The sequence below is a fragment of the Dermacentor andersoni genome, chromosome 8 (assembly GCF_023375885.2).
Source record: "Dermacentor andersoni chromosome 8, qqDerAnde1_hic_scaffold, whole genome shotgun sequence".
Taxonomy (NCBI): Eukaryota; Metazoa; Arthropoda; class Arachnida; order Ixodida; family Ixodidae; genus Dermacentor; species Dermacentor andersoni.
In genome coordinates, this window is record NC_092821.1 from 28,290,243 (window position 1) to 28,316,338 (window position 26,096).

At 48.6% G+C, this 26,096-nt stretch overlaps 1 protein-coding gene across 2 annotated transcripts in view; it reads right to left on the reverse strand.

Annotated features, from left to right (window-relative positions):
• The window catches only part of defl (Integrator complex subunit 7), a 126,126-nt gene that overhangs the window by 80,185 nt on the left and 19,845 nt on the right, over positions 1–26,096 (reverse strand). For both annotated transcript variants that reach the window (XM_050174203.2, XM_055068125.1), the window contains 3 exons: positions 19,269–19,391; positions 6,698–6,812; positions 105–212 (listed from right to left, as the gene is read on the reverse strand). In XM_050174203.2, coding sequence (XP_050030160.1) covers positions 105–212; positions 6,698–6,812; positions 19,269–19,391 — 346 coding nt within the window. The remainder of the gene's footprint in view (positions 1–104; positions 213–6,697; positions 6,813–19,268; positions 19,392–26,096) is intronic.

Genomic DNA, 26,096 nt, shown 5'->3' on the forward strand with positions numbered 1-26,096 from the left:
CACCCCTTGTTTTTATATGGCACCGCAATATGTTCCTATAGGATTAATGGATCTAGGCGTTGTGGTCTTTTTCAAAAGGGATAGTCTCATGTGCAGGCACTCACCGCGAGCCGCGTGGATGGCCAGGTGTGTGAGGAGCCGAATAGAGGCCGATGCCAGCCGCACCTGGTGATGGAAGATGCCCTCACGGCAGAGCTGCAGCACGGGGCCCTCTGCAAAGCGCCAGCAACACAAGTTCTTACAAAACAACCAGATTTACTCAAACCTATGCTGGCCTCGATTCTCAGCCACCCCTCCCAAAATTCAGGTCAGAAAATTAAAAATAAGAACAATAAAGAACCTTAAATGTCAACCAAGATATGTAATAGTAAACGATAACATCCATAAAGAGCAAGTGACATTCATTAGTACCAATGGCCAATGCCAGACATGCGCTTGTCCCCGCTGACTGTGCAGCACTGTACTGGCACAGTGCGTGCTCGGTCTCAATGAAAGAAAATTTGTCGGATGACTGTGCCTGCACCGGACGCATTCATTCTTGTCAGAACAGCATACTGTTACAGTGACTCGGGGTGCCCTTCTAGATATTGGCTAATTCTGCCCTACTGTCAAATTGTTTAATGGCGGCATTTTGAGCCAATCAGAGAGGCTACAGCAGCCCCCTTTACCAAACAGCCGAAAAGAATTAGAATTCTCCTATGTTCGGAATAGCACCCTTGTTATCGTGTTATCAGCCCGTCTGGAGTGTAGTTCGCTACTTTGCATTACAATGCAAAAGTAGCGCTACGCTGAGTACAATGGTTCTCGGCGGCGCATGTCGTCTGGTAATTGCGGCAGAAACTGAGCAACAAATTAGGCACGCAGAGTCAAGAACTGTTATCTGTAGCCGTCAGTTTGTGCAATGAGGAGATACAGGTCTCTGTTATTTGGCGCTTGCAAGTTGCCAATATATGTTGAAGCTTCTGCGACGAAAAGGTGAGCAGAATGGTTAGAGGAAACAGATCTCCTATGGCGAATAAGTGGAGTCTGCACCAAACCATTCTACTGACTGCAGCGCCTTCTTTGCGCCATGATGCGGAGAAGTGGTGACCTAAGCTCACTCGGCACACCTACTCCTCTAGCCACGAGATCCCTGTAGTACATTGCTGCTGTGGCAGTGGATATGAACGGCTACAGGTACTGTCTTCTGGCGCTGGCATCTGCAGCATGCAATTTTTCCAGTTCCAACGACCCCTAATGAAATCCTTAAGCTTACCCTTACAAAGAAGTTTTGTGACTCATGTATCAAAAATACTATTGGCCTAGATTCAAATAAATACGGTTACCTCCTGTTACGTGTGCTGACAACAGCCAAAAGAACATACAGGGTCACGCTAGTTGTGGTGGCATCCAGCAGGCTCTCGACACAAAGCTGGAATAAATGGCACCAGCTCACTTCCAGACCAATGTGCCTCGAGATTCATGGTGCCATCTTTTGCCTCCACACCAACTAGTCCAAGTTTAGCCCTCACGGTCCTCGTCGCTGCCACACGGCCATTACAATGGATACGCTCAGAATCCTACAACCAAGTTTGTTAGCTCACAAGTATTATCGTTAATTTCTTGACTTTCCGAGTGCCACATGAATGCCGTAAAAAGAACTTTGTCAGCTTGGCCCAAAGCTGCGACTTTCTTATGCTGGCTAACATTGTAATGAAGCCGATTAGGCTAGTGCACATCATGAAAGTTAGCCGGTGGCAGCAGAACGGCAGGCAGCTACCCCCAGCAAGCTGAGCACACATGAGGTTGGTCTCCTATGTAAGGAAAAAGCTCTCAACTGAATTTGCACAACACAGTCTAAACTGCCAGTGTCACGATGCAGCTAAAGCCACCAGTGACATCTACACTTCTTGGCATCACAGCAACATGCAATGCACATTGAGCTGTGCAACAGGCAAATGCGAAACAATGCCAAGGCCTTGGCCATCGTGAAATTTCAAACAGACCACTGAAGCATAGCCTTAAGAATAAGCCTGTATATGAGTGCTCCATACCACTGGATTGTAAAAAACAACATAAATTTTTGCCTCACAAATATTTTTTTTTGACTGTCTGATTCAGTGGGCGTGTGAACAGCACTCAGCAATACAATGTGGCTTACTAAACCGCTATGCTTCTTTGTCCAGGTTACAGCACGGGTTCACTTCAGCGCCATACTGCTATCTACATCTACTAATGGTACCAGCAAGTTGCCCTGTCAATCAAACGACGCAAGAGGATCCGCTTGGCCGTGCAACAGACACATCTTCATGGTCGTTCCCAGAGGTAGAAAGAGGAAAAGGGCCAAATAAGTCCAAACCAACCCGAAAGAATGGTTCCGCAGGAATGTTGAGTGGTTGAAGGTACCCAGCAGGGAGCGTCGATGGTGTCTTGCGTCGCTGGAATTTCTCACACGCAGCTACATATCTTCGAACAGAGTGAGCAAGCCCTGGCCAAAAGAAGTGTCGGCAGATCCGGTCGTAGGTACGTGACACAACCATGTAACCGGCAGTGGGGAGGTCGTGCAGTTCGTGGAGAACAGCCGAGCGAAGGTATTTAGGGAGCACAAGTAATGCAGGGCTGTCGGGGTGAACGTTGTGGCGGTAGAGTTCGCCATCTTGAAGTGTGAATAAGCAAAGGGAAATCCAGGCGGTCAATGATGATACGCAAGGACGGGTCACGACGCTGCTTGTTGGCGACATGGCGCAGTGGAAAAACAGAGAGAACACAGGCGTCGGTGTCAGTATCAGACGTAGAGGTCGCGTCTTCGACTGGGTAGCAAGAGAGGCACTCTGTGTCCTAGTGTTGGCGTCCCGATTTGTAAGCCACAGTGTAGGGATATTATTGTAGTCGGAGGGCTCAACGACCAAGACGGCCAGTAGGGTCCTTGAGCGACGAAAGCCAACAGACTGCATGATGGTCTGCGATTAAAGAGACGGACTTGCCATATAAGTATGGGCGGAACTTTGAAACAGCCCAGACGAGAGCAAGACATTCGCACTCGGTAATTGAATAGTTGCGCTCTGCAGTTGTCAGGAGGCGGCTAGCGTAGGCTATAACGTGGTCGTGTCCATGTTGGCATTGCGATAAGATGGTACCGATGCCACAACCACTGGCATCGGTTTGGACCTCTGTAGATGCGGACGAGTAAAAGTGGGCCAAGACCGGTGGATTGGTGAGAATCGTGATAAGGCGTGAAAATGCGACAGCCTGAGGGGAACCCCACGTGAAAGGCACGTCTTTCTTCAGAAATTCAGTGAGTGGTCGAGCGATTGCTGCGAAATCTTTCACGAACTGTCGGAAATAACAGAGCCCAACAAAACTCTGGACGTCTTTGACAGACTAAGGTACAAGAAAAGCCGTTACTGCTCGAACCTTCTCCGTGTCGTGTTATACTCCGGAAGCACCAACGAGATGGCCTAGCACTGTAATCTGTCGGTGCCCTAAGTGGCACTTCGATGAGTTTAATTGGAGCCCAGCCTTGCGGAAGACGTCAAGGATAGCTGCGACGTGCTCAAGGAGCATCTCAAATGTAGGAGAAAACAAGGACATCATCGAGGTAACAAAGGCAAGTTGACCATTTGAAACCTTGAAACAGAGAGTCCATCATCGGTTCGAACGTGGCGGGGGCATTGCATAAACCAAACAACATAACCTTGAATTGGTAGAGGCCATCTGGAGTGAGGAAAGCGGTCTCTTCTTGGTCTTGCTCATCGATGGAAATGTGCCAATAACCAGATCGAAGGTCAATGGACGAAAAGTATTTGGCACCGTGAAGACAGTCAAGAGCATCGTCGATTCGTGGTAAAGGGCGACCGTCTTTTTTAGTGATTCGGTTTAGGTGGCCGTAATCAACGCAGAAACGCCACGTGCCATCTTTCTTTTTGAGGAGCACGACCGGCGACGCCCAATGACTCGACGAGGGTTCAACAATGCCTCTGGCGAGCATCTTGTTTACTTCCTGCTTAATAACTTGGCACTCTGCCGTGGACACGTGATACGGTAGGCGGTGAATGGGACCAGCATCACCAGTGTTTATCCGAGGCTTAACAAGGGACGTCTGACCAAGTGGTTGATTGTCAGTGTCAAATATGTCACGGTAGGAAAGCAAAAGGCGATATAGGGCGGCTGCTTGGTCAGGTGCGAGGTCCAGAGCGACCATGGGACGTAACAGGCCATCGAGGTTCAAGGCATCCTGCGGGTAATCAGGGGGATCTGGAGACATGTTGGCTGCAAAAGCAGTGACGTGGTCGTCCGTCACTGACCGGAGCGTGGCCACCACTATGCCTTCAGGTAACACTTGCTTCGTCAAGCCAAAATTGATAACGGGGAGCCACATGCGATTAGCGGCAAGGGATACGAAGGAGTGTGGCAGAGAGATGTCGCGCGCCAGGAGGACATCACGAATAGGTGCGACGACATAGTCGCCATCAGGCACGGTTGCTGTCGAGGCCAATTCGACGAAGGTTAGGGCTTTTGGAGGTAAGCGAACAAATGCTGTAGTGCAGAGAGTGTTCAGGGCGAACGTCTGAAAGAAAAGGAAACTCGAGGCACAGCGATGAGGGCAGAATGCGTCGTCAGAAAGTCGAGCCCGAAGATGAGGTCATGAGGGCAACTGGTCAGCACGGTGAACAGGACTGGAACTTGGTGGCCAGCAATTCCTATGCAAGTAGTGCACATACCCCTGACGGCAACAGTGGTGCTATTGGCGACACGAATGGCTCGAGTAATCGCAAGCGTAAGAACTTTTTTGAGACGACGACATAGGTTAGCGTTCATTATGGACACTTGGGCTCCAGTATCAATTAATGCCGTCAACAGAGCACCATCTACATCTACTTCAATTAGGTTTGTGTTGGTGAGGAGCATCAATGGAGGATTTGGACAGGACGAACGTGATGCAGCACTACCTCCAAGATCTGCATGGCCTAGTTTTTCGTCCGGGTGGTTCATAATTGGTCGGTGACGAATACAGGCATGGCTGGGGCGACGGGAACCAACGGCGCTGAGGTGACAGCGAGCGAGGAGGATGACTGACGTCGACGGATACTTGAGAGGTAGGAGGCATATGGCGAGGCGAGTAACCGCGTGGGTCGGCATATGGGCAAGGAGAAGGGGAAAAGCAGCTCGAATACGGCGACGTCCAGACGGTGCGGCAGTGGCGAGCGACATGGCCAATGCGGAGGCAACGGAAGCAAATGGGCTTGTCATCCAGAGTTCTCCACTCGGCAGGGTTGCGGTATGTGGGAGGGGAATAAACATCGCCATGAGGCGGAGCAGTCGGCACCGGTCGGGCGTCAGGTCGGGAGACGGAGCTGGCAGCAGGAAAACCTAGGTTCTCAAATTCCTGCCGTACAAATGCCTGAATGAGGGAGATCGCTGGGGCTGGTTGGTCAATGGTGGGTTCAAGTGGGCGTGAATGGAACAGCGCAGGACTTGTAGCCTCGAGTTCGTGGCGAACAATACGTGTGATGCGCTCATGAAAAGGTGGTGAAGCGATAAGGTCAACGCAAGACGTCGTCGCAGCCATGTTAGGGAGCCGGGAGAACTGCGGAGTGGCTGTTGGCAAGCTCAAAGCGGTGGCATTCCTTGACAATGACGTCGATGGTGGACACATTGTTGAAGACCAACAAGTTGAAGGCGTCGTCCGCGATCCCTTTAAGTACGTGACTGACTTTGTCAGCCTCAGCCATTTTCTCAACGACTTTCTGGCAAAGAGCGAACACATCTTCTATGTACGAGACATACGATTCAGTAGAAGACTGAACTCGGGTAGAAAGCACTTTTCTAGCAGCCAGCTGTCGACCGGTGAGATTTCCAAAGAGGTCGACAAGTTTCTCTTTGAAAGCATTCCAGCGAGAAATCTCGTCCTCGTGTGTCCGGAACCAGACACGAGGAGTTCCGCCCAAGTAGAATAGGACATTGGCTAGCATAATGGTAGGGTCCCAGCAGTTGCTTTGGCTAACACGCTCATACAGGTTGAGCCAGTTCTCAACGTCGACATTATCTTGGCCGGAGAATATGCCAGGATCGCAGGGATTGGTAACCATAACGTACGTTGTTGTCAGGGTCAAAGGAGTAGAAGGAGACGAGGTGTCGTCACTGGGAGCCATGGCGGAAAGCAGGACAGTGCGGCCGCTGCGGAGCTCCGTGGCGAGGATGGGGAACGGCAGCGTCCACCACATTGTTACGCGAAGGACGAGTCAGTAAGACGAGCAACTATTTACAGGTTATATTTACAACAGCGGTTGCAGCGCTGACCTGTTAGATTCACAGCACGAGCCCAGTTCGTTCTTCCTCCTCCTTTCTTGAGTGATGGCGCCCACGCGCCTTATTCAAACAATCAAATATCACATGCGTGTAGCAATATGGACATTTTTGCAAACCTCTAAGCCTAAAAAAATGGTCAGTGATTGTTACAAGTGAATTATCCCATACTACTTTCTTCTGTGTTTTGTAAGTTTACTTCTGCGTTCGCCAACTCACTTGTGCATCATTTTCATGCTGAACAAAACGCTAAACGTGATGAGGTGTCAACTGCTATTTGTGCCTGTAAAAGCGAATAAAATCTCAAGCAGGAACTGGAGGTCGATGGATTGTACCTTGAGACACACTTATCCACGATGTCTCCGCCCATTTCAGAGGAGTGAAAACCAGTAGGTGACAATGGAGCACCCACCTGGCATCAGGTCAAACTTGTCGACGGCAACTGACTGGGCCAGCAGCACCAGCACGGAGAGAGCGCCGCACTTGAGGTTGAGGTATGGAGTGCTCAGTGCATACTGCACCACCGCCTGCACAGCAAACAACGCACAGAGCACAAGGTCAGCTCAAGCTGAACCTCCGTGTCGCCATATATAGTGTATATATTTAGTGCACACAACGCTGATTGTAACACGCACACAGTTCTTCATAGCCAGAAATGAAAATTTCAGTGCCTTCAATTGTAACGCAAACAGTGCTTTGCACACTTCAAAGATGGAAATCACAATACCCTTCATTTGTTTCCTCAACAGATTTTCGCGGTAAGAGAGAAAAACAACTACTGGTTTGTACTTGGTCAAGAAAATTTTACCTTTCTGGCGAGACTTTTCAAAAGTGAGTAAAAATGTTATATTATGTGCACCTAAAGTACAACATCCAGGGAAAAATGCTAAATAAAATTACAAGTGCCATTTTCGGCAATGAATCGAATGTTTTTCTCGTGAACATCAGCATGTGGATCTTCTCTCATATTAATTCACAATCATAATGGTGCGAAACATGGCCACAGATTATTTGAAGACCATTTTTGTGCCACCCAAGACAGGTTATATGCATTAGGTAGCAGGCTCCAAAAATAGAGAAGTGTTCTAAACTCACAGCATGATGCGACTATGGAATTAGCATTGCTGACACTCACGGTTCTGAAAATTGTCTTGTTCTTTGTTTTTATAAGTGTGTTGTATTCCCAGCAACATGTGACCTCACCAAAGGTACGATCCAGGCACAGCTACACATGGTGTCCGGTGATCACAAACTCAGGAGCTTTTGGTGCCTGCACTAGGGCAAAGCACAGCTCTTGCTATAGGATGGTCAAGAACCCTCATTTCAGCCTCAGCTTCGTACTTGACTTTAATAGGCATTTCACATTTTAGGGAATTATTGGGGAAAAAAATTGTGTGATAGAATCCAGTAAATACAGTATGTGTTGCTACGGTTAAGTTGCAAGGCCAGTGGCCTCCAAAGAACCCCTTTCTACATAACAGACTTTGAGAATGCTGCATGCTACCAATCCATTGCGTAGAGTTGAACCCACTTATAGTGATACTGGTTCTAACAATAGAGAGAACTCTCGTTAAGACTGTGATGTGCATGCGATGTCATACTTGTGTTGTGAGACGTGCTCGATGACTGGAACACAAACCCATGAAGAAACAAGCAACAGCCCGGGAAAGAAAAGACAGGTGGCGGCAAACTGAAAAGGGAGAAGTAAAGGAAGAGGAAAGCGCGAGGCACGGGACAGAAGAGAGCGCGGGCAGCGGAGCTCGGAAGGCATACGACAAGAAGGCGGTGCCGGTTCGTGAAGCGGTAGCAGTGCATCCCTAGGCAGAGCCAGGAGTCATCCCTACTGTTCCAAGAAACCAGACTGTTTCGGGGACGTTCATGGATGACAGTCTACGGTCGAGCTGTGCTTGGTTGATGGAGCTGACTGGCTGTTCAGGTGAGAGGGCCCGGGCCTGTCCAAGAAGCTGCGCTCTGCCGACCGTTGCTAAACGCTGATCTGCACCCAGCTCTAACAATGTCTCACGGAGAACGTAGCTGCCACTCGTTTGTCGACCGTGCTGGTCACGACAACACAGCTTGGCGTGGCAGACAGCGTCGACAAGGGGCTCCCTGGTTCGTCCTCCACCGCGTCCTCGGCAACCACCGTTTGCCTGGGCCGACGCAACTTCCCGGATGAATCCGTGTATGAGCAATCACCATGACTTTATTACTTTCCGCATCGTTGACAGCTGCATCATTACAGTACTTTGAGCTACTCTATAACTTTGAATGCATCCTGCTGATTCCTTCCTACATGCTGTAACGATATTCTCATCCAAGTTCTCCCGTGATGTAAATACTATAGGTTATTCCCTTTTGTGAGAGTTCAATGTGAAAAGATTGCACTTTGTGTACAAACGGCCCTGTCTGTTATTCACACCAAGGTTGCCCTTGCATGCGCAATATTTTCATAAGAACCTGTAATTGCAAAGACGAACTTGGTTAAGCCGAATTCTTGCACATAATGAACAACATGGGAACATTTGTTTGGTTTTCCGTAAGCTGAATGCAAAAAAGAATCCACTTAAGACGATCCACCTCAGATGTACTCTTTCGCTGTCGGACCTTTTTGGCCGTGACGCCCCCCCAGTGTCGGCTTGGTTTCAGGGAACGAGCATAACAGGGAATGAACATAGCAATTTATTTTTGATTATGATTGGTATACAAACAACATAGTCAATGCAATGTGCACATTTCAGTGTTCTGCAGCTGTTGTTAGTAAACATCATCATCATCACCAGCCTGACTATAACATCCGTTCAACATTTGAATCTGACGATGCGGAACTCACCTCTTCCTCGCATGAGACTGTCCGAGTCCGAATCCGAGCTCGGCTTGTATTCTGGATCGGAATTGAGCCACCGCTCCAATGAGCAGACGAAGGTCCGCGCGCTCAGCCATACAAAAGTAACCGCGCGCAGGGAGGATGCGCTTTCAGCCGCCCGCACAACGGAGTGAAATGGGACGTTGCGTGATCAAGAAGACAGAGGGAGATGGAAAAAGGCTAAAACAAAGTTCGAAGGGCTTTACGTTTACTGCTGCAAGTCGGAAGCGAGGGTGCGGCGAGAAAGCGAAAGCAGCAATCGAGTCACTCTTTTCAGGGAGGCAACGGCGCGTGCCTCTGAACTTGACGCGCCGTAGCAGACACACCAACAGAAGAAAAATAAAAACCTTCAAACCAGCGAAGATGGCAGAACAACCCTTGAACCTATAACCACACGCGCGCGACGCATGATACAGCGAATGCGGAGCCACCGCACCACTCAGCAATGAGAGAGGGGCAAGTGGCAGTCGCACCGTACTCTTCAATAGATGTACTAACACAGGTCGAGGCGAAAATGCGAACTTGTAGAAAGAGTCAACAGATGGCGTGCCCAGTCCAGGAGCGCCAGCTTTGCGCTCAGGCACGAAATTTTGAACGCACGATAGAGAACGTACCGGTATGTCGGTGACACTGTGGGGGGAAGCGCGAAGACGTACCGGTACGTCCGTGACAGCGAAAGAGTTAAGGGAGGATGTGGCAATTGAAGTGGTCAAATTGTCAAAATTTTCAGTTTCCTAATTTTTTTTTTCGCAATCCACGGACATTTGTTTACTATGTGGCAAAATATTATAACAAAATATGCAGTAGAAATCGAGAAAACGGCACTTTCCTAGAGTGCTGTTATGAAAAATTGTGAAAAGATCTGGCTTCGGAAGGCCCCCTCGCACCGCGGATCTCCCGGCTATCCATTGACGCAGCGCCACCATCTTGGTGCCGCTGCGCGTTTCCTGTGGAGACACGAAATATCTTGAAAATGATGCACTACCAGGAATTATTGTTCAAGTATATGGCCCTTGAATACAATTTGCCTTTGAACGTTACCTTTGGTTTCCATGCATCATCACGGCATATAGTCACCCAGAGAAAGCATTTGCCAAGCAAATCTTGATCAGTAAGTGACTGTTCTGTTGAAATGTAGCTTGTCCAGCTTCGTCAACTGCAGTTTACATGCTTTGTGCGTGTTGACTGGTTCGCGTCACACTTGCCTGCTGCACCACAGTGCATGCTTTTGCTCTGAAATCTGCATCAGGATAGATGTGTTCAGCGTTGTGTACTGCACAACCATCGCTTGTGTTCAGGTGTACGTATTTGAGTACTCGATGGCCACGTAACACATCGGCATTCTTGCAATGGCTCAAATCACGAACGCATGCCAAGAGACGCCCATCAACTAGCAAATGCCACAAATGATAAACGAGCAATGCACCTGGCTGTCTAGGCGCAACATACCGCAACTGAGAAATCAGCAGTAGCGCATGATTCTTCAATATTCACCATGTCTGCATCGCTACCCGCTTTGCCGCCAGGTGCACGCATTGTCTGCAGAGGTACTATTTATTAGCTGCTAATAACAAAATTAGGCAATTACCAACCCTGCAGCTTTGCCAATAATACTTTGAGAGTATACGGTAGGCACTTAGTCAATTTAGCCCAAGTGAACTTTCGTTGCAGTTGGCCTTTAGGACAAACATTCGGAGTGACTGCCACCACTACCAATCTTTCAAGCTAGGGTGCTTCGATGTGCCACACCCGGGAGTGTGCTAATCAATGCACCCTACTGGAAGCATGCAGCGCACATTGCCCATGGACAGAGGCAAAAACAAGGGGAGGAAACAAAAAGAGATAGTGGCACTTCACTTCGTGAACACAGGTGACGTGCAAGCGTATAGGTGCTACAGCGCATACAAAGCTAACGGCCCTCGGTGCGCCTGGACCGTCCGCATCGCAGATCTTATTCAAGACAGGGCTCACGTGGCTGTGCCATACGTAGCAGCCGTCGGAGTAGAATGCCCCTAGTAAAGATTCACTTACTAACTGCGTAAACCAACGTGGTGTCAACACGCACAGGCAAACATGAATACTTCACACTCGACAAGCACCGACACTCGCTGTCAAAATGCTGGCTTTAGGAATCGCGGCAGCACCAACGAACGAAGTGACCTTTGTGATGTCTACTGCTTCAATGCAAATTGATTAGCGAGAACACAGCGCACACAAAACTAGGCTGTGCCTAGACTGTGCCCCCAAAGCAGATTGCTTTCGATCACTTTCAAATTTAGCTGGTCACGGCCTCTAAAATCTTACGGCGCATGCCACCTGATTTTGGAGGTCATAACAAGCGAGTGCAGTGTTGGCGCAGCGAATCACGTATTCGTATCAATACATTCTACGCCACACAGAGCCACCGACCGATTTTCCAGACCTCGTGGGGACCGAAAGATTGTCCAAAAAATTGAACAGTCCGAAAAACTCGTTCACCGCAAAAAATAAAATTTATTACTCTCAGAATGGCTTAAAAAAATCGCTAATGCACTGCCTCATACTAGACTTGGAGGCGATCAGACTCGCTTGAATTTGCTCAAGGGTGACGTCGTCTGTGTGCACAGTCGACAAGAGTGTCACTATGTTAGTGATCTCTGTTAGTGGAGATCGCCGTGGAGATAGAAGAAACGAGCCCCATTACTTCGCCTCACTTGGCTCTCACGAAGGCACAGGAGGTGGTGCCGAACACACATATGTGAAGCCTAACAATTACACACAAAGATGCGACGTCTCATAGACATACCTGTTCTATGGACACACCACGTGCAAAATACCAACCGAAATTTCAAAATATTAAACAAAGAAGTTAGAAAAAGTAAAAAAGAACTGATCACGCGTTAAGTGATTATGACGATAGTGCTGGCTGAAAAAAGAAACAAAAAGTTCCATCCCCTGGAGCCTTTTGTCAACTAAGGGAGAGTGGGCATGGCCTCCGAGAATGGAGGATTGTGCACGCTCTATTTATAGCGTGCCCCTCGCTATCTTGGAGGCTACATAGCGGACCGCTTGAAGCCAAGCTAGCGGAAAATCCAAATTGGAGGCCGCCAACATCTGGTAGCGTTGCTCGGAATTAACGATTTAGTCCCAAAAATCAAACTTTGGAGCCTAAATTCATCCAAAACATGAGTCGCAAAAATGAATTGCCGTATTGACACGAATCTAACGTGTACCTTCTTCTGATAAAACGGGTCCAAAAATTGCATGCGCGTTAGAATCGAGTACGGCCCTAAACCCGCGTTACCATATCGTCATCGACATTCGAAAAATGGCCGCCTCGTACGTGCTTCTAGCCTAGCTGCCATAGCTTCCTGCATGTTGCATGTGTAACCAGGCGCTGGTGTAACCTAGTCTACCGCCTGCCTTCCCGTTCTCTGCGTTTATTCAATCAGCATGGAAGCGCTGTGTGCGAAGACACGCCAGTCCACCATGATGCCGAATTTAAAAGGAAAGTTACGTGCGGGGAGACGGATGGAAATCGGGCCGCATCACGGGTGTTCGAAGTTCCCAAAACTTGCGTGCGGGACTGGCACAAACAGAAGGAGAATATTTTCGCCAGCAAAGCAACAAGGAAGGGTTTCAGTGGACCAAAGCAGGGCCGCTTCGCCGAAATAGAAGAACTGCTCGCGAAATACGTGCAAGAGCAGCGAGCGGCACAGCGGCCTGTGACGACCAACCGGCTCAAAGTACGGGCGACGCAGTTAGCCCTACAGAAAGGGCTAAGGTGGAGTGACTTCAAAGCGAGCAGGTGCTGGCTATCAAATTTTATGAAAAAAAAAAGGCCTTTCTCTTCAAAGGCAGACAGGGATATGCCAAAAATTGCCCGAAGAATAAGAAGAGAAATTGCAGTTTTCATGAGTTTGTTTTGAAGTTGCGCCATAGAAACAGCTACCACTTTGGACAGATTGGAAATGCCGATCAGACGCCGCTCTACTCTGACATGCCTGGCACCACAACCGTTGAAAAGAAGGAGGCGAAACAAGTGCATGTTTTGTCTTCCAGCCACGAAAAAAACTAGAGTCACCGCAATGCTTTGTTGCACTGCGGATGGGCACAAGCTGCCCCCGTATCTTATCTTCAGATGGAAGACACTGCCGAAAGGAATCGCGTTTCCAAGTGGCGTGATTGTGCGCGCAAATTAGAAAGGCTGGATGACCATGTTGGATGGTCACTGACCGGATTGATAACGTTTAGCAGAAGAGACCCGGCGGCAGTTTGGGTCTGCGTGGGATGCTTGTGCTCGAGGCATTCAGGTGCCACCTTGACCAGCGCATCAAGGATAAACTGGCTGCATGCAACACCAACCTTGTCGTGATACCCAGCAGCCTGACATCGCAGCTCCAGCCGCTTGATGTTTGTTTGAACAAGCCAGTGAAAGATAGAATTCGGGCGCTCTATAACGAATGGCTTGTCAGTGGCTGCCACGAATTCACGCCCGCCAATAAAATGAAGCGTGCCTCGCTGCAGGAGCTTGCTGGATAGGTGAAAGATGCATGGTGCACGATCCCGGCTGCTATGGTCAACAAGGCCTTTAAAAAGTGCGGGATTTCGAATGCCATGGACGGCACCGAGGATGAAATGCTTTGGCCTGTTGATAGCGATAAGGTGTTGTCTGACAGCAACGACGAGCGATACCTATTGCCCCATGCGACTCGTGCCGGTGGAGTGAAAATCTTGGCTGCAAGGTACGCCGCTGCCATTTGTGTTTTTATTCATCGCAACTTTAATGTATTGGGTATAAATCTGTTTTTTCCAAATTAGAGAAAATAGTATTTTTATATGAAAGCACAGGTGCGCGGTATTGCACTCTTCATTTTTTTTTATTTTTTTGGTCATGGAAAACAGCTGCGCGTTACAATCGAGGTTTTCATGTTTTTCATTTTTTGTCACGAAAAATGGGTGCGCATTACAATCGAGGGCAGGTTACAATAGAGTAAGTACAGTAGCTCATTGGGAACCCTAACGGTGCATTTATAAAGTCTGGAATACCCACAATGTCCAAATTTTTGGAGTCCAAAAAGTCCGTTGGTAACTGTACAGTTGTTCCGGGCATGCGTTTGCGTCAGCGCCCAGTTTGGTATTTTTGTTGTGGTCAATTATCCCTGCCTCTTGTTGCAACAACAGTAATAAACACGAGTATCGCTACTACAGTACACTTCCACTAATTCGAATCCCGTTAATTACATTTTTCAGTCAATTCAATCCCGGCTGGAGGTTCTGGCTAGCAGAAGGCTTGTAGTGACCAACAGTGGTCCAATGAATAATGCCACTGAAACCAATTTTTTGTCTTTGTGAGAGCAGCAACATGACAATGAAATTGCCCTGACAAAGAAAAATGCATCTAAGTGTTGGAGCAGAAGTGGTATCCCTCAACCTTACAAGATGCACATGAAGTGATCAACTGTGCTCACATAAGGGATGTCCTTGGAGTAAATTTTTTGACAAATGGACTTGCCTTTGTCAGGGCAAATTCATCGTCAGGGCAACTCTTGTTGTCAAATGTTAAACGGCACACATGCTTCTTCAGCTGTGGCTAGTTCAGTCATTATTGCCTAAGAATTGTCTAAGTCTGGCCATGAATGTGTCAGGGTCAGTAATAGAAGTGACATGTTTTGGAAGGCAATCCGCCTTTTGCAAGGCCGAACTGCGCATGCGCCGCGTGCTAGCGGCTGGGGACCAAAGCAATTTGGCAGATACACGGCCGGACTTGACTCTCTCCTCCGAGTGAGTGGAGTACGGCCGTGGCAGGCACTGCACTTGTCCGTGGAATAGGGCACCAGCCATTTCTCTTAGACTCTTACAGACCGGTACATATCCGTGTCTTGCAGTTCTACATGGTTTACCCCGACGTATATTGCAATGACGCCTGCCTGTCCAGCGGGCAGACCTCCCCTCTAGCACACATTCTCCGGGAGTGCCCGTCGAGATACGCCAAGTTCAGCAAGGAGGAGTGGGACTTGCATTTGTGTGGCCCCGCTCTAGACAAGCAAATTCGGGCTGTCCGGCGTGCCAGTGACCGGCCCAGTGGGCTAAACCTGCCAGTCCCAACGTGGGACTAGCCCGGTGCGCGACGAGTTTGCGTCCTCGCCGGAAATCCAATAAGGTTCTTTCACTTACTTGTCAGCCTTGCCATTATCGCTGCCGCGCGCACGAAATGCCTTTCGAACATTATTGCTATTGAAATTTGCCGCGATGCCAATGTCGCATGTCATTTACGGCTGCACCTCCCATGACCATCCCAGCAGGGCAATGCGGCTTTTCCGATTTCCGTCGGTAAAACGCGATCGAAAGCGCAGTGAAGCCTTGATTAGGGCTGCACTTTGTGACAGGTATGTATTGGCACATGCAGTTTACCTCTTCGTTTTTGTCATTACTGACTCATACGAATAACCTCAATGAAGGCACAAATGTATGTTTGAGCTAGCGAAACAAACGATCTCTGAGCTCACGCGACCTGGTTGAGCGAAACGCAAAGTTTTTTTTTTTTTTCTATCGTCCCTGTGGGCCCGTCGCTAGAACGCTGTCATTTCGCAACTTCACACCGTGCACAGTTTCAGGTCTATAAACACTCAGCGAATGCTCATGATGTCGCCGTAGTTATCTGTCGGAGCCAAGCTCGCCTGCACTGCCGGGCGAACATGGGAAACAGCGCGCACTGTGGAAGTAGCTGATAGTGCGAATTAGCAATCATTGCTAGTTGTCATTTCAAAATTCTTGTCGGCACCAAGTAATGTTTACTTGCAGAAGGCTTTTATGTTCCTTTAGCGAGTCGGGATGTAGTACGGTATGTACTAAGGCTCATTTTCTTATGCGGCATCTTTTGGAGTCGAGTGGCGCGTCTAATTGTGTAACTGGCACATTTTAAGGGGAGATGCTCCTCGGAAACCTTTTTTCTTTAATATCAATGCTAGGAAAATGAAAATTGTACCACTTATGTAGCTTGATATCCTCGTTCCAAATCTGTTTTTAGATTTAGCATAGCTCGATGCTTTCATGTCCTAAGTGCCATGCATAGGTGAAAAACAGTTCATGTTTGTGCAGCTACTGGGCTAGGCAGTTGGCATGATATAACAGTGCAAAATGGCTTTTCTTGTCCCTAACACTCCACTGAGTGCCGATAACCAAGATAATGCAATTCCCTTGACAGGCAACATTTTGAGAGAATTTCATATCTGGTGCTTTGTTTCCATGCCTGGTACCCAAGTGTATTGGAACATTTTCATTCCTAAAAAATAAACTGATTGCATTAAAACCTAGATAAGTGCATTTTACACACCTTAAAGATTACGCACACCAAATTTGGTCTTGATTGGACCACAATAAGTACATAAAATGTCGTGCACAAAAGCCATGTTTGGCCAAAAATGTGAAGCTGAGAAAAACACAAATGAAAGTTATAAAAGTTATTTATTTGTGTTGTAGCACTGAAATCTATATAAAAATTGCACATAATGCAGGCCAGGGTATGTAGATCCAGTGCACAACTTTAGAATTCACCTGCGCCATATGTTCTTGCCTCAAGAGTCTTTGTGAGCACTATGCTGACCCACTCCCTGTGCTGTTACCTTCCGAGCCAACTCCCAAGTTATCTGCCACTGCTTTTGCAGCAGCGAGGTGCACTTTCTTTGTTATGGCGGTGAACGATTTATGGTGCATTGGTTTTGGCAAACCAAGAACTTCACAAAATTGGACGAGTTGATTGTGTCCAGCTGCAACTGCGCGCGCCGCAACCACTGCCTTGATATTCACGGCGAAACTTTCTCTTGGGCTGGCCGAATTGCGCGCTCCACGGTTAGCGTCGTCTGCCGGAGATGCACGCCGCGACGAATATGTTGACGAAATAACGGACGTAATACACGCTGCATTGTTGCAACACAACTCCGAAAATGACGCGAGTCCTTCCCGTTTTTTGGCCAACTCACAGATAAAAAGGTCGCGCCGTCCGCACGCCGGAAATACCGCGGCGCTCACCAGTGTGTTCGCGACGCCGATCTCGCAGATAAAGGTGCTTGCCGTCTCTTCGCCGCTCCTATCTTGATTGTCGAAGATTCTTAACTTTTTCTCCGATGCACTGACGAAATCGTCTGCGCTGTCAACGAATCTTGGGCGGCCGGCCGGCTCTGAACCATCGGAAGCGCTGCCGTCACCGAGGTTAGGCTTAGCTGCCACGGACGTCTCCATTGCACGCCGCTTGACTTTGAGGCGAGTTCTCTTGAACTTGTGCTTCGACCGATACTTTCGAGATCGAACACTGCGTTTCTTCATGGGATCCATCGAAACAAGGAGCAGAAAAATGCGCGAAAGCCTGGAAACACACCAAGAGAGCTGCGCGCCGCAGGAAGAGCAGACGAGCTGTGGCCGCGCCGCGCGCTAGCAGCCAATGGCGTGGCCGGAATCTCACCACGTGATTTATAAATCCAGCGAAAGCGCTTGGTTTCGGCGGAGAAATTTAATTTTTATTATTACTTCCCGGGTAGAGTGTGACGCAGTAAAGCCGACCTCGGAGAGAAAAAGCGTAGGCCTACTGCCTTGCACAAGCCCAATGACTTGCGACGCCGCGATTTGACGCATCACGCGCTGGAAAATGGGCCAGATTTGCACCTTTTCTTGCCACCTCGAGCGCTTTCACCGAGTTTATTTATAATTTCCTGATCATTTACGGCTCTGATTTTTTTATATGTGAAAGAGGAGGGATCAATCTTGCTGATACAGTGGAAAACATAAAACTGACTTTTTTAATGAAAATTGCCGTTTTTCGACCCGCATCTCCCCTTAAGGGCGCCTTCGCTGTCACCCAGACATTTGGACTTCATACTGACACGTGTACTGGCTTATCTTTTTCGGGTCACTGCTTTTCACCGTCAAACAAATGCTATCGCTCAGCATGAGACACGCCCGCATGTATCAGAAGTTTCTCTAATGTTACCGATCGTTCTATCCGCTGTCTGTTGTCGCCAAACCTTGTGCAAACTGATTGCAGGTATGCGCGATGCGAATGGTGTAGAATTTTCTGGAAGACACGCGGGCACCAGCGATTACTCTTGAACGTTCGATGGCTCGTGTATAAAAGCTGACACGCTTAACCCGCTGATCAGATTTCGCCGATTGCCGACTGTGTTCGCTGCTACTGTTGCGCTTTAAGTGTAGCCTGTTTTTGTGGGCACAGGTTTGGCCAATAAAAGTTAGTTTACTCATTCACAGTAATGCTACTGTGTTCTTTGCCGTCACTACTACGAGAAAATACCAATGCTTTTTGCGCACACCGATCATTTAAAGAAAAGGACGCGGTCGACCGCTATGTTCGCCCCGGGTGTGTTCTAAGAGGAAGACAGGCGCCCCATAAATGGGGTATCACCCACTTTGGTCATTCTGTCCATTTTTTGGCATTTTTGTAGATGTACACACATTATAAATGGATTAACAACGTATGCAACTTGGCATTCTGTTGGCCTCCCCACTGCCTGTGTAGGTATGTACGGCTAGCACTATGGTACACCATAAAGCAAGACATGCAGTGGTGAAACGTGATATTCGCCCTAAGAACTACACTTCATGCCCTATTCGAGTCATGAATTTTTGTGCGTACTCATACTGTTTTATTACTTATTCCCTTTATGCTACAGGTGCAGTGTTTTCAGGCCAAGGAGGAGCTTGTAAAGCGTTCCAGAAGCTCTTCTTCCAGCCGTTCATCACGCTGAAGAAACCTCCGGGTACAAAGCAATCACGAGCGGGCTTGGTGGCTAGTTGACGATGACAAAATATGACGGCGCATACACATTATTTCGGTCTTGTCTCACACGCTGCTTGTTTAGCCGCGAGTCTCGCGTGGTGCGGCTGTCGCGGTGCCTGCCAAATTGTTTCTCGTGGCGACCGCTTGATGGCGCCGCAATGCATCGCAAAAGGCCGATTGCACTCTTTAATGGTCACAAGTCAGATTAAGAAAAAGTGTCGCAAACAAAGAACACATCACAGTATGAGAGTTAATTGTAGAGACACAAGGACAAGTGCCTCTCTTGCTATCAATAGCAATGCCTGCAAGCGGCACAAGTGTGTAGAGGAGCCTGCCCCTTCAACCACTTACATGCACGCTGTCCGTATCCCATAGGTGAGGCTGCTCAGTGGCCAGCAGGCAGAGGTCATCCAGGGCCTGGGCCTTGACGCCCTCCCGGGGGTCATCCCTCAGGTACTCCACCAGCGTCCCAATCTGATTGGAAGAGAAAAGAGAGACAGCAAGGTTAATTTCGCACTACTGACACCTCTGTGACAAGAACGAGAAGAAAGGGGGTTAACCGACGGGCCAGACTTTTATTAATCATATCATGAGAAGTAAAAAAACAGAGACACCAAGGAACACATAGGGGAAATTACTTGTACTTACTAATTTATTTAAAGAAATGATAAATTAATGGGAATGAAAGTGTATGAAAAAACAACTTGCTGCAGGTGGGGAAAGATCCCACGTCTTTGCATTACATGTGCGATGCTCATGACAAGAATCTCTCAAGACTTTCATGACAAGCCAATGACAAGCAGCGCTGAAGGCAGACTGAAGAGAAGACAGACATTTATATATTCAGCCAATTTACTTTCAGATAAATATACAAGATTCTATGGTCAGGAGTGAAATCAGATGAAGGTGAAGCAGGATGCCAAGACTGTCAAGGAAGGGAAGAAGAGGAAGACAGAAGAGATTAAATAGAGCGACTAAGTGATTACATTCGAAACCCGCAACAATGAAATAATGTGACAATGAAATTCTCACGACAATATTTTTGTAACCCCGGCAAATGCCCATAGGAGTCAATGCATTTCGTACTTCTCGACAACAAAATGTCAGTGTACTGCAATCCCGCATCAATGAAATTTGCCAAAACGTAACTCCACATATTACGTACTTGTGCAAGGCTAGCGGGCTCCAATATGTGCTCAAATGCGATTGCTTTGTACAAAAATTTCGTAAAATACCAAGACATTACACTTGCGTGGGCACTGCCATTTTCGTTTACTTCTCGACAACAAAATGTCACTACTACAATCCCGCATCAATGAAATCTGCCAAAACCTAACTCCACATATTACGTACTCGTGCAAGGCTAGCAGGCTCCAAAATGGGCTTAAATGCGATTGCTTTGTACAAAAATTTCGTAAAATACCACCACATTACACTTGCGTGGGCACCGCCATTTTCGTTTACAAAAACAACCAAGCACCGGAAGCAACTGCGTGTGCTGGAAACATTTCAAGGCCGCCGTCTTCTTTATTAATCGCCAGTTTGAAGCGACGCGCATGTTACTGCCGACATGTGACGATGGCTTTGCAAACAGTGCAGTGCGTAATGTACACCTCAGTGAGAAAAATGCAGCAAAAAGAAGGAAATCCACATCCTAAGGACGTGGAATTGTTTATGGCACTTGAGTTGGCGGTTGCACCATGGAGTACCATGCACCGGGCTGTGACTGAGTAATCGTCCAGGAATATGCATCCCTTGCTTCAAGAACGCTGGTTTTGGTGCCACCAGACAGGCAACGCGTGCGGATTCGGCGCAGGACGTAGATCACGATGTCGGGGCAATAATCTCGATCAATTGCCATCGGGTATGCAAGATACATGACTTTCGTGCTCGGCACCAGATGAGTCGGGCCTACAGGCGACAGCATGCGCTGCAGAAATGCTGCTGCATGCGTGGAGCGCTGTTGCTCTACGTCCGGTGCAGAGTTACACAAAATGTCGTAAAAGTCATCGTATCTCTGAAAGCAATTGACCAAGAATACTGCTCCATGACAGTGCTGTCGCTGCTGATTGACACATGCAGTGCACTTTGTGCTGTCAACAATGCAACTCTATATCCTTGGGCAAAGCTTGCCAAAGTAGGCTAACTGATTTTAGACAGTGACGTTTCACTCTACGACGCATTACCAATTTGTGCCGTCTCATTTCGCAACAACAAAATTCTCGTGAAAGCGAATTGCTTCGTGCCCCCCCCCCCCCCCCCCTCCCCCAATTTTGTTATTGCGAGGTTATACAGTCAACGACTGAATTTTCGGACGCCCAAATTTTCGGACATGCCTGATATTTCGGACGTCTTCGCGGCACCGCCACGAGCCCCATAGAATCAATGTATAAGGACATCTGAAGTTTCGGACGCTCGAACCCCCCGCCGTCCAATTTTCCGGACTTTCTGGCTCCTCGCACAGCGCCCTTGCGAAGGAAATCGACTTGCAGCCCAAGCATATCACCGTTTTGAACCACAACTAGCCGAATCTAGCCGTCACACACCTATGTGGTCTGGCCACGCTGGCTGTGTTCATCGCCGCAAATGGCCGCACTTCCGCCTCCGGCGGAGTTTCCGGAGCGGCGCTATATAGGTGTTCTGTGTAGTTCTGTGGTGCTATTTCGTTTGTTTGCGCAGGCCACGTTTTGGCTAGCGTGGTGTGTGGCTGTGCTGTTGTGTCAAGTGTGCTCTGCGACGCTAGGCCTAGGTGCTTCGACGCTCGTCAGCGAACTCCACTGTTCGCAACTTGAGGATTTCGCTTGCCTTCGTCTTCGTCGTCCTCGCCGATGGCATCGAAGTGCGGAAAGCAGTACCGTACCCACGGAAATAACTTTTGAACAGTTTGTTGATGTTGATGCGCAGAACTCACTGACGAGGGAATAGTCCGTCAGGTTGTGGGGGATTCAGTAGACTCCGATGTTGAAAATGAGGAGCCAATGCCTGCGCCGCCTACAAGCGCCGAGTTGACGCGAGCACTGTTCTCTTTCATCGGTGTACAGTGCTGACTTGACCCTTGCTCAGATCGAGGTTAATATGATCGCATGCAACCGGAACGCCGTCCAAACAATCAATTTCTTCAAGCCACTGCAGCAATAACACTGGCTGCCCGACGATGGACATGTACACGGTCGTCCACTTCCAATTTGAACACGGCTCCGGGCGGCCGGCGAGGCTGGCGCTCCGCGGAGCGCCGCTCGTGGGTGCCGGCGCACTGGCAGCTTCAAGCGTGGCCGCAGCCGCGTCGTCTGCTACAGCGTGCGTGCACTAGTGTGTGCTGGCGGCTGAGGCCACGCCTGTGGCTGCCAGTGCGCCGGCGCGTTAGTTACCCCGGCGCCCACGAGCGGCGCTCCGCGGAGCGCCGGCCTCGCCGGCCGCCCGGAGCCGTGTTCAAATTGGAAGTGGACGACCGTGTACATAATAAACAGGCAGTTGGCTGCATACAGAGTTTTTGAACGCCTCTTTTTATAGCACGTTCATTGATGCTTTGGCAGGGTTTCGGAAGCGTGGTACTTCGCCCTTTACCTCTAGATCCGAGAAAAAAAGAAAAGAGGTGCGTTTTTTTGCATGCATTCATTTTTTCGGACTGCCTGAATTTTCGGACGTTTTTACGTTCCCTAGAGGGTCCGAAAAATCGGTCGTTGACTGTACTGTATTTTTAGTCCCTTTTACATGGAGTTGTAAGAAAAGTAGTTCTGTTCAACAAACTATTTTTTTGCATTGTCTTAATACAAGCCTACCAACCAGATGGCTGTTGATTTAAGCAGTAATTCCCTTACATATTTCCTTTTGACCAAATTCTACTGCATAAAATGTGCCTATCTGAAGCTTATCTGAAACCTCCACACGTCTCAGAGCATTTCCCAAGATTGTGAAACTGGGAACTGTTATTTTCCTATTGCGTGGTGTTTTGAGAGGGTGATGGGGAACCAGACAGAAATCAAGCTGGTTGGCGACACCAGATGCTGCCGAAGCGAAATGTGACTGCGACCCACTTGGATTATCGCATCCTAAAAGCATGCAGTATGCTACCAACGCCCAAAACAAGTGAGCTGGAAACCGCAGACCTCCCGAGAGAGAGAGATGGCAACACACAGCTCAGGGCTATAATTGAAAGGCAAAATGAAGCAATCGAAGAGCTTAAGGAGACGATTGCAAACCTACAGGGCAGAAACTCCCCCAACATGGAGACACCAAGCTCCCAACAACACACCCCTCCTATGAGACCAAACAACTCAGTACGCCCCTCCACGGCATCCTCGCGGGCTTTGTCACCACAACCAAGGCTCCTGGCAAAAAAGAGATCGCTCGAAAGGTGCAAGACATAAAAACCTCCGCCCTAAACAATGTAATCCACTCCACCTAATCCAAGGCCTGAACGCCCGACTTGGAGGATCGCATGGAGAAGATAGTAGCTACCAAAGACAAAATCAGGGCAGACATGAAGGTACACATTGGCGCATTAGCTACGCAGCTGAACGGGCTCATGGACGCCCTAGAGTCCGGACCAAGCGAATGTAGTCACAATACAAGCTCAACTCAAAGATCATGCCGGGCTACTCGCAGTGATTACATCATCCAAACTATGTCATGTAAACACTCAGATTACAAAGAGCAAACCACTATGGTTAATAATCTTAAGGAAATCAAAATATGGCAGTAGAACTACAGGAGCTTCTGCCCAAAGCGGGATAACCTTATACTCCATATCCAAAACTTCGACAAGTTGGAAATTGCGGGCATCATAGTACTGCAAAAAAAGCTAACTAAAGTCGAACTTGGAAATTATAAAACATATGACAAAAGAAAAAAAAACTGGAACGCAAAACCTGCGTGCGGCTGTCTTGGTCCACAGAAACCTGACTGCCATCGAACATGATGTAGACATGAAGGGCACGGGCTGCCTCTTTGTGGTCCACAAAAGGCTAGTCCGAATTTCTGGATGATACGAATTTTTATGTGGTTCCGGCCGAGCCTCATTACTTTGCAACATGCTAGAGAACGGTTGTTACGAATCAATTTTGGACCCACGTCGGTTAATACGAAAATTACCGAAGACACTGGAAATTCTAAAGTGTGCTTGGCAAAAGCCAGACGCTGCTGCTGTCTGCACTCCGATTCCCTGGCTTTGCTGTTCGGTGACATAGCCAGTTGCTGCTGCCGTGTGTGCGCCAATTCATTCGCTTTGGTGTTCGGCGATATTGCCTATCGCTGCTACCGCTTTCGTCCTGCTTCCCTGCCATTGGTACCCGGCGATCTAATCAGTCGCTGTTGGCGTTTCCGTTCTGCCTCCCTTGCTTTCGCATCTGGTGACAGGTTCAGTTGTCACATGCGCATTCGCTCCTTGTTCTTCTGGCGTTCGGTGTTGGGGGAATCCGGCGTCCGCTGCCACTTCCCCGAACCGCTTGGCGCGGAATCACTGGGCCACTTCGGAGCCATGCGTCTCACCCACTCGACTGCAACGAGACGTCTGTCGAAGAAGCGGCGGTGCAGCAACATAGCTGCCACTGCCGACGCATGGCCCAACGCACGCGCGCTCATTCTACCGCTGTGTGACGTCACGGTTGCTATGCACAGCAGCGCCCCCACCGGCTCGCCGGTTGCTAAGGAGGGGAGGAGGTTGCACCGCTGCACGGAGGAGAGGCCACAGTTGGCACGATTCCAGCGCACGGACGGACGCGACCGCGAGCCGAAGCTTTCGCCTTAATAAATGCCACCCCACCGACTGCCGCGAAAGAGAACAGCACGCAGTCACGCAATTTCTCCACTTCTCTTTCGGAGCGGATGCGGCGCCATACGGCGCGGAGGCTGCGTAGGTGCGAAGAGTTTGAAGCGGTGGCGCTTTTGTTGCTTTTCCACGTGTCATCGAACGGAGTAGCTGCTGTGCTTCGGATCGCGTTCTTTGTGTTAGACGTGGACGGCGGCGAAGGTCCACCACCGGCGGCTGAAACGCTGCACGCACTCTAAGTTTTGAGGCGTGCTACGGCCGCGGATGAAATCAGCGATGACACGCGCACACGTTTTTATGGATTTGAACGAAGTCTGCTAAGTGACCTAACAAAGAAAAAGAGGCAGGATGACATTAAATACTTTTTCTTCAAGAAATAAGTGCTTTTTACATACGTGTGCCTGAGTGAGTTCAACTCCGAGTCTTTAATTTAGCTAGTTTTAATTGTTTCAATGATATGAATTTCGGCTAATACGAATATTTTTCGTGATCCCGTGAGATTCGTATCATCGAGATTCTACTGTATTCTCAACATTTATAGCACCTCCCGATCAAATCCCCCTGCCCGGTAATAGAGATAGTTAACAAAACATTCAGGCTCTGTGGAAACAAATCATATGTAATAGTAGGTGAATTTAATGCCAGGAACAGGGCCTGGGGCTACACAGCAATGAGGTATTATCTCCAAGACAAAAGCCGAAAGTTACTGAAAGATCCTCTAGAGTCCAGCGAATTGGAAACAGCATGCACACAAAATATAGCCCCACCCTCATGCTCAGTAAGAACGTGGGACATGGGAAATGGAGCAACACCGCCTGCAGCCTAAGCAATAATCATTACATAATGGAAACCACTATCCCAGCCTCGTCACTAAAGAAGAATGGGAGGAAGGAGATCACAATCAAATTTGGACAAATTTAGCCTCATCGGAGCACAAAACAAGCTCACCACTATAGAGGAACTTGACAAATGGGTTGAACAGCTACAGAATAGTGTCGAAACCTCAGTGAAAACTATACCAGTCACAGCAGAAACACACGCAAGTGACAACAGACTACTACACATGTGGCAAGCACAAGACACCCTACAAAAAGGATGGCTCAACCAAAAAATAACATAAGACTGAAGCTCCAACTTACTCTCCTAGTTAAAGAATTAGGACACCACGCGCAACACACCACTCAAACAACAATGGGGTCTAATGTGCAACCAGATGAATGGTAAACTGGGCCTAAAAGACATGTGGCACCTACTCAGGTACCTCCAAGACCCCGAAAATTCCTAGACTCCTTGACCATAGACCCTGAAAGACAGCGCAAAACAAGAACATTGGCCGCATCATACATGCGCACCCCCTTCAAGACGACCAGCTCCTTGAACTCCGGAACAGATACAGTGAAACCTCGTTAAAC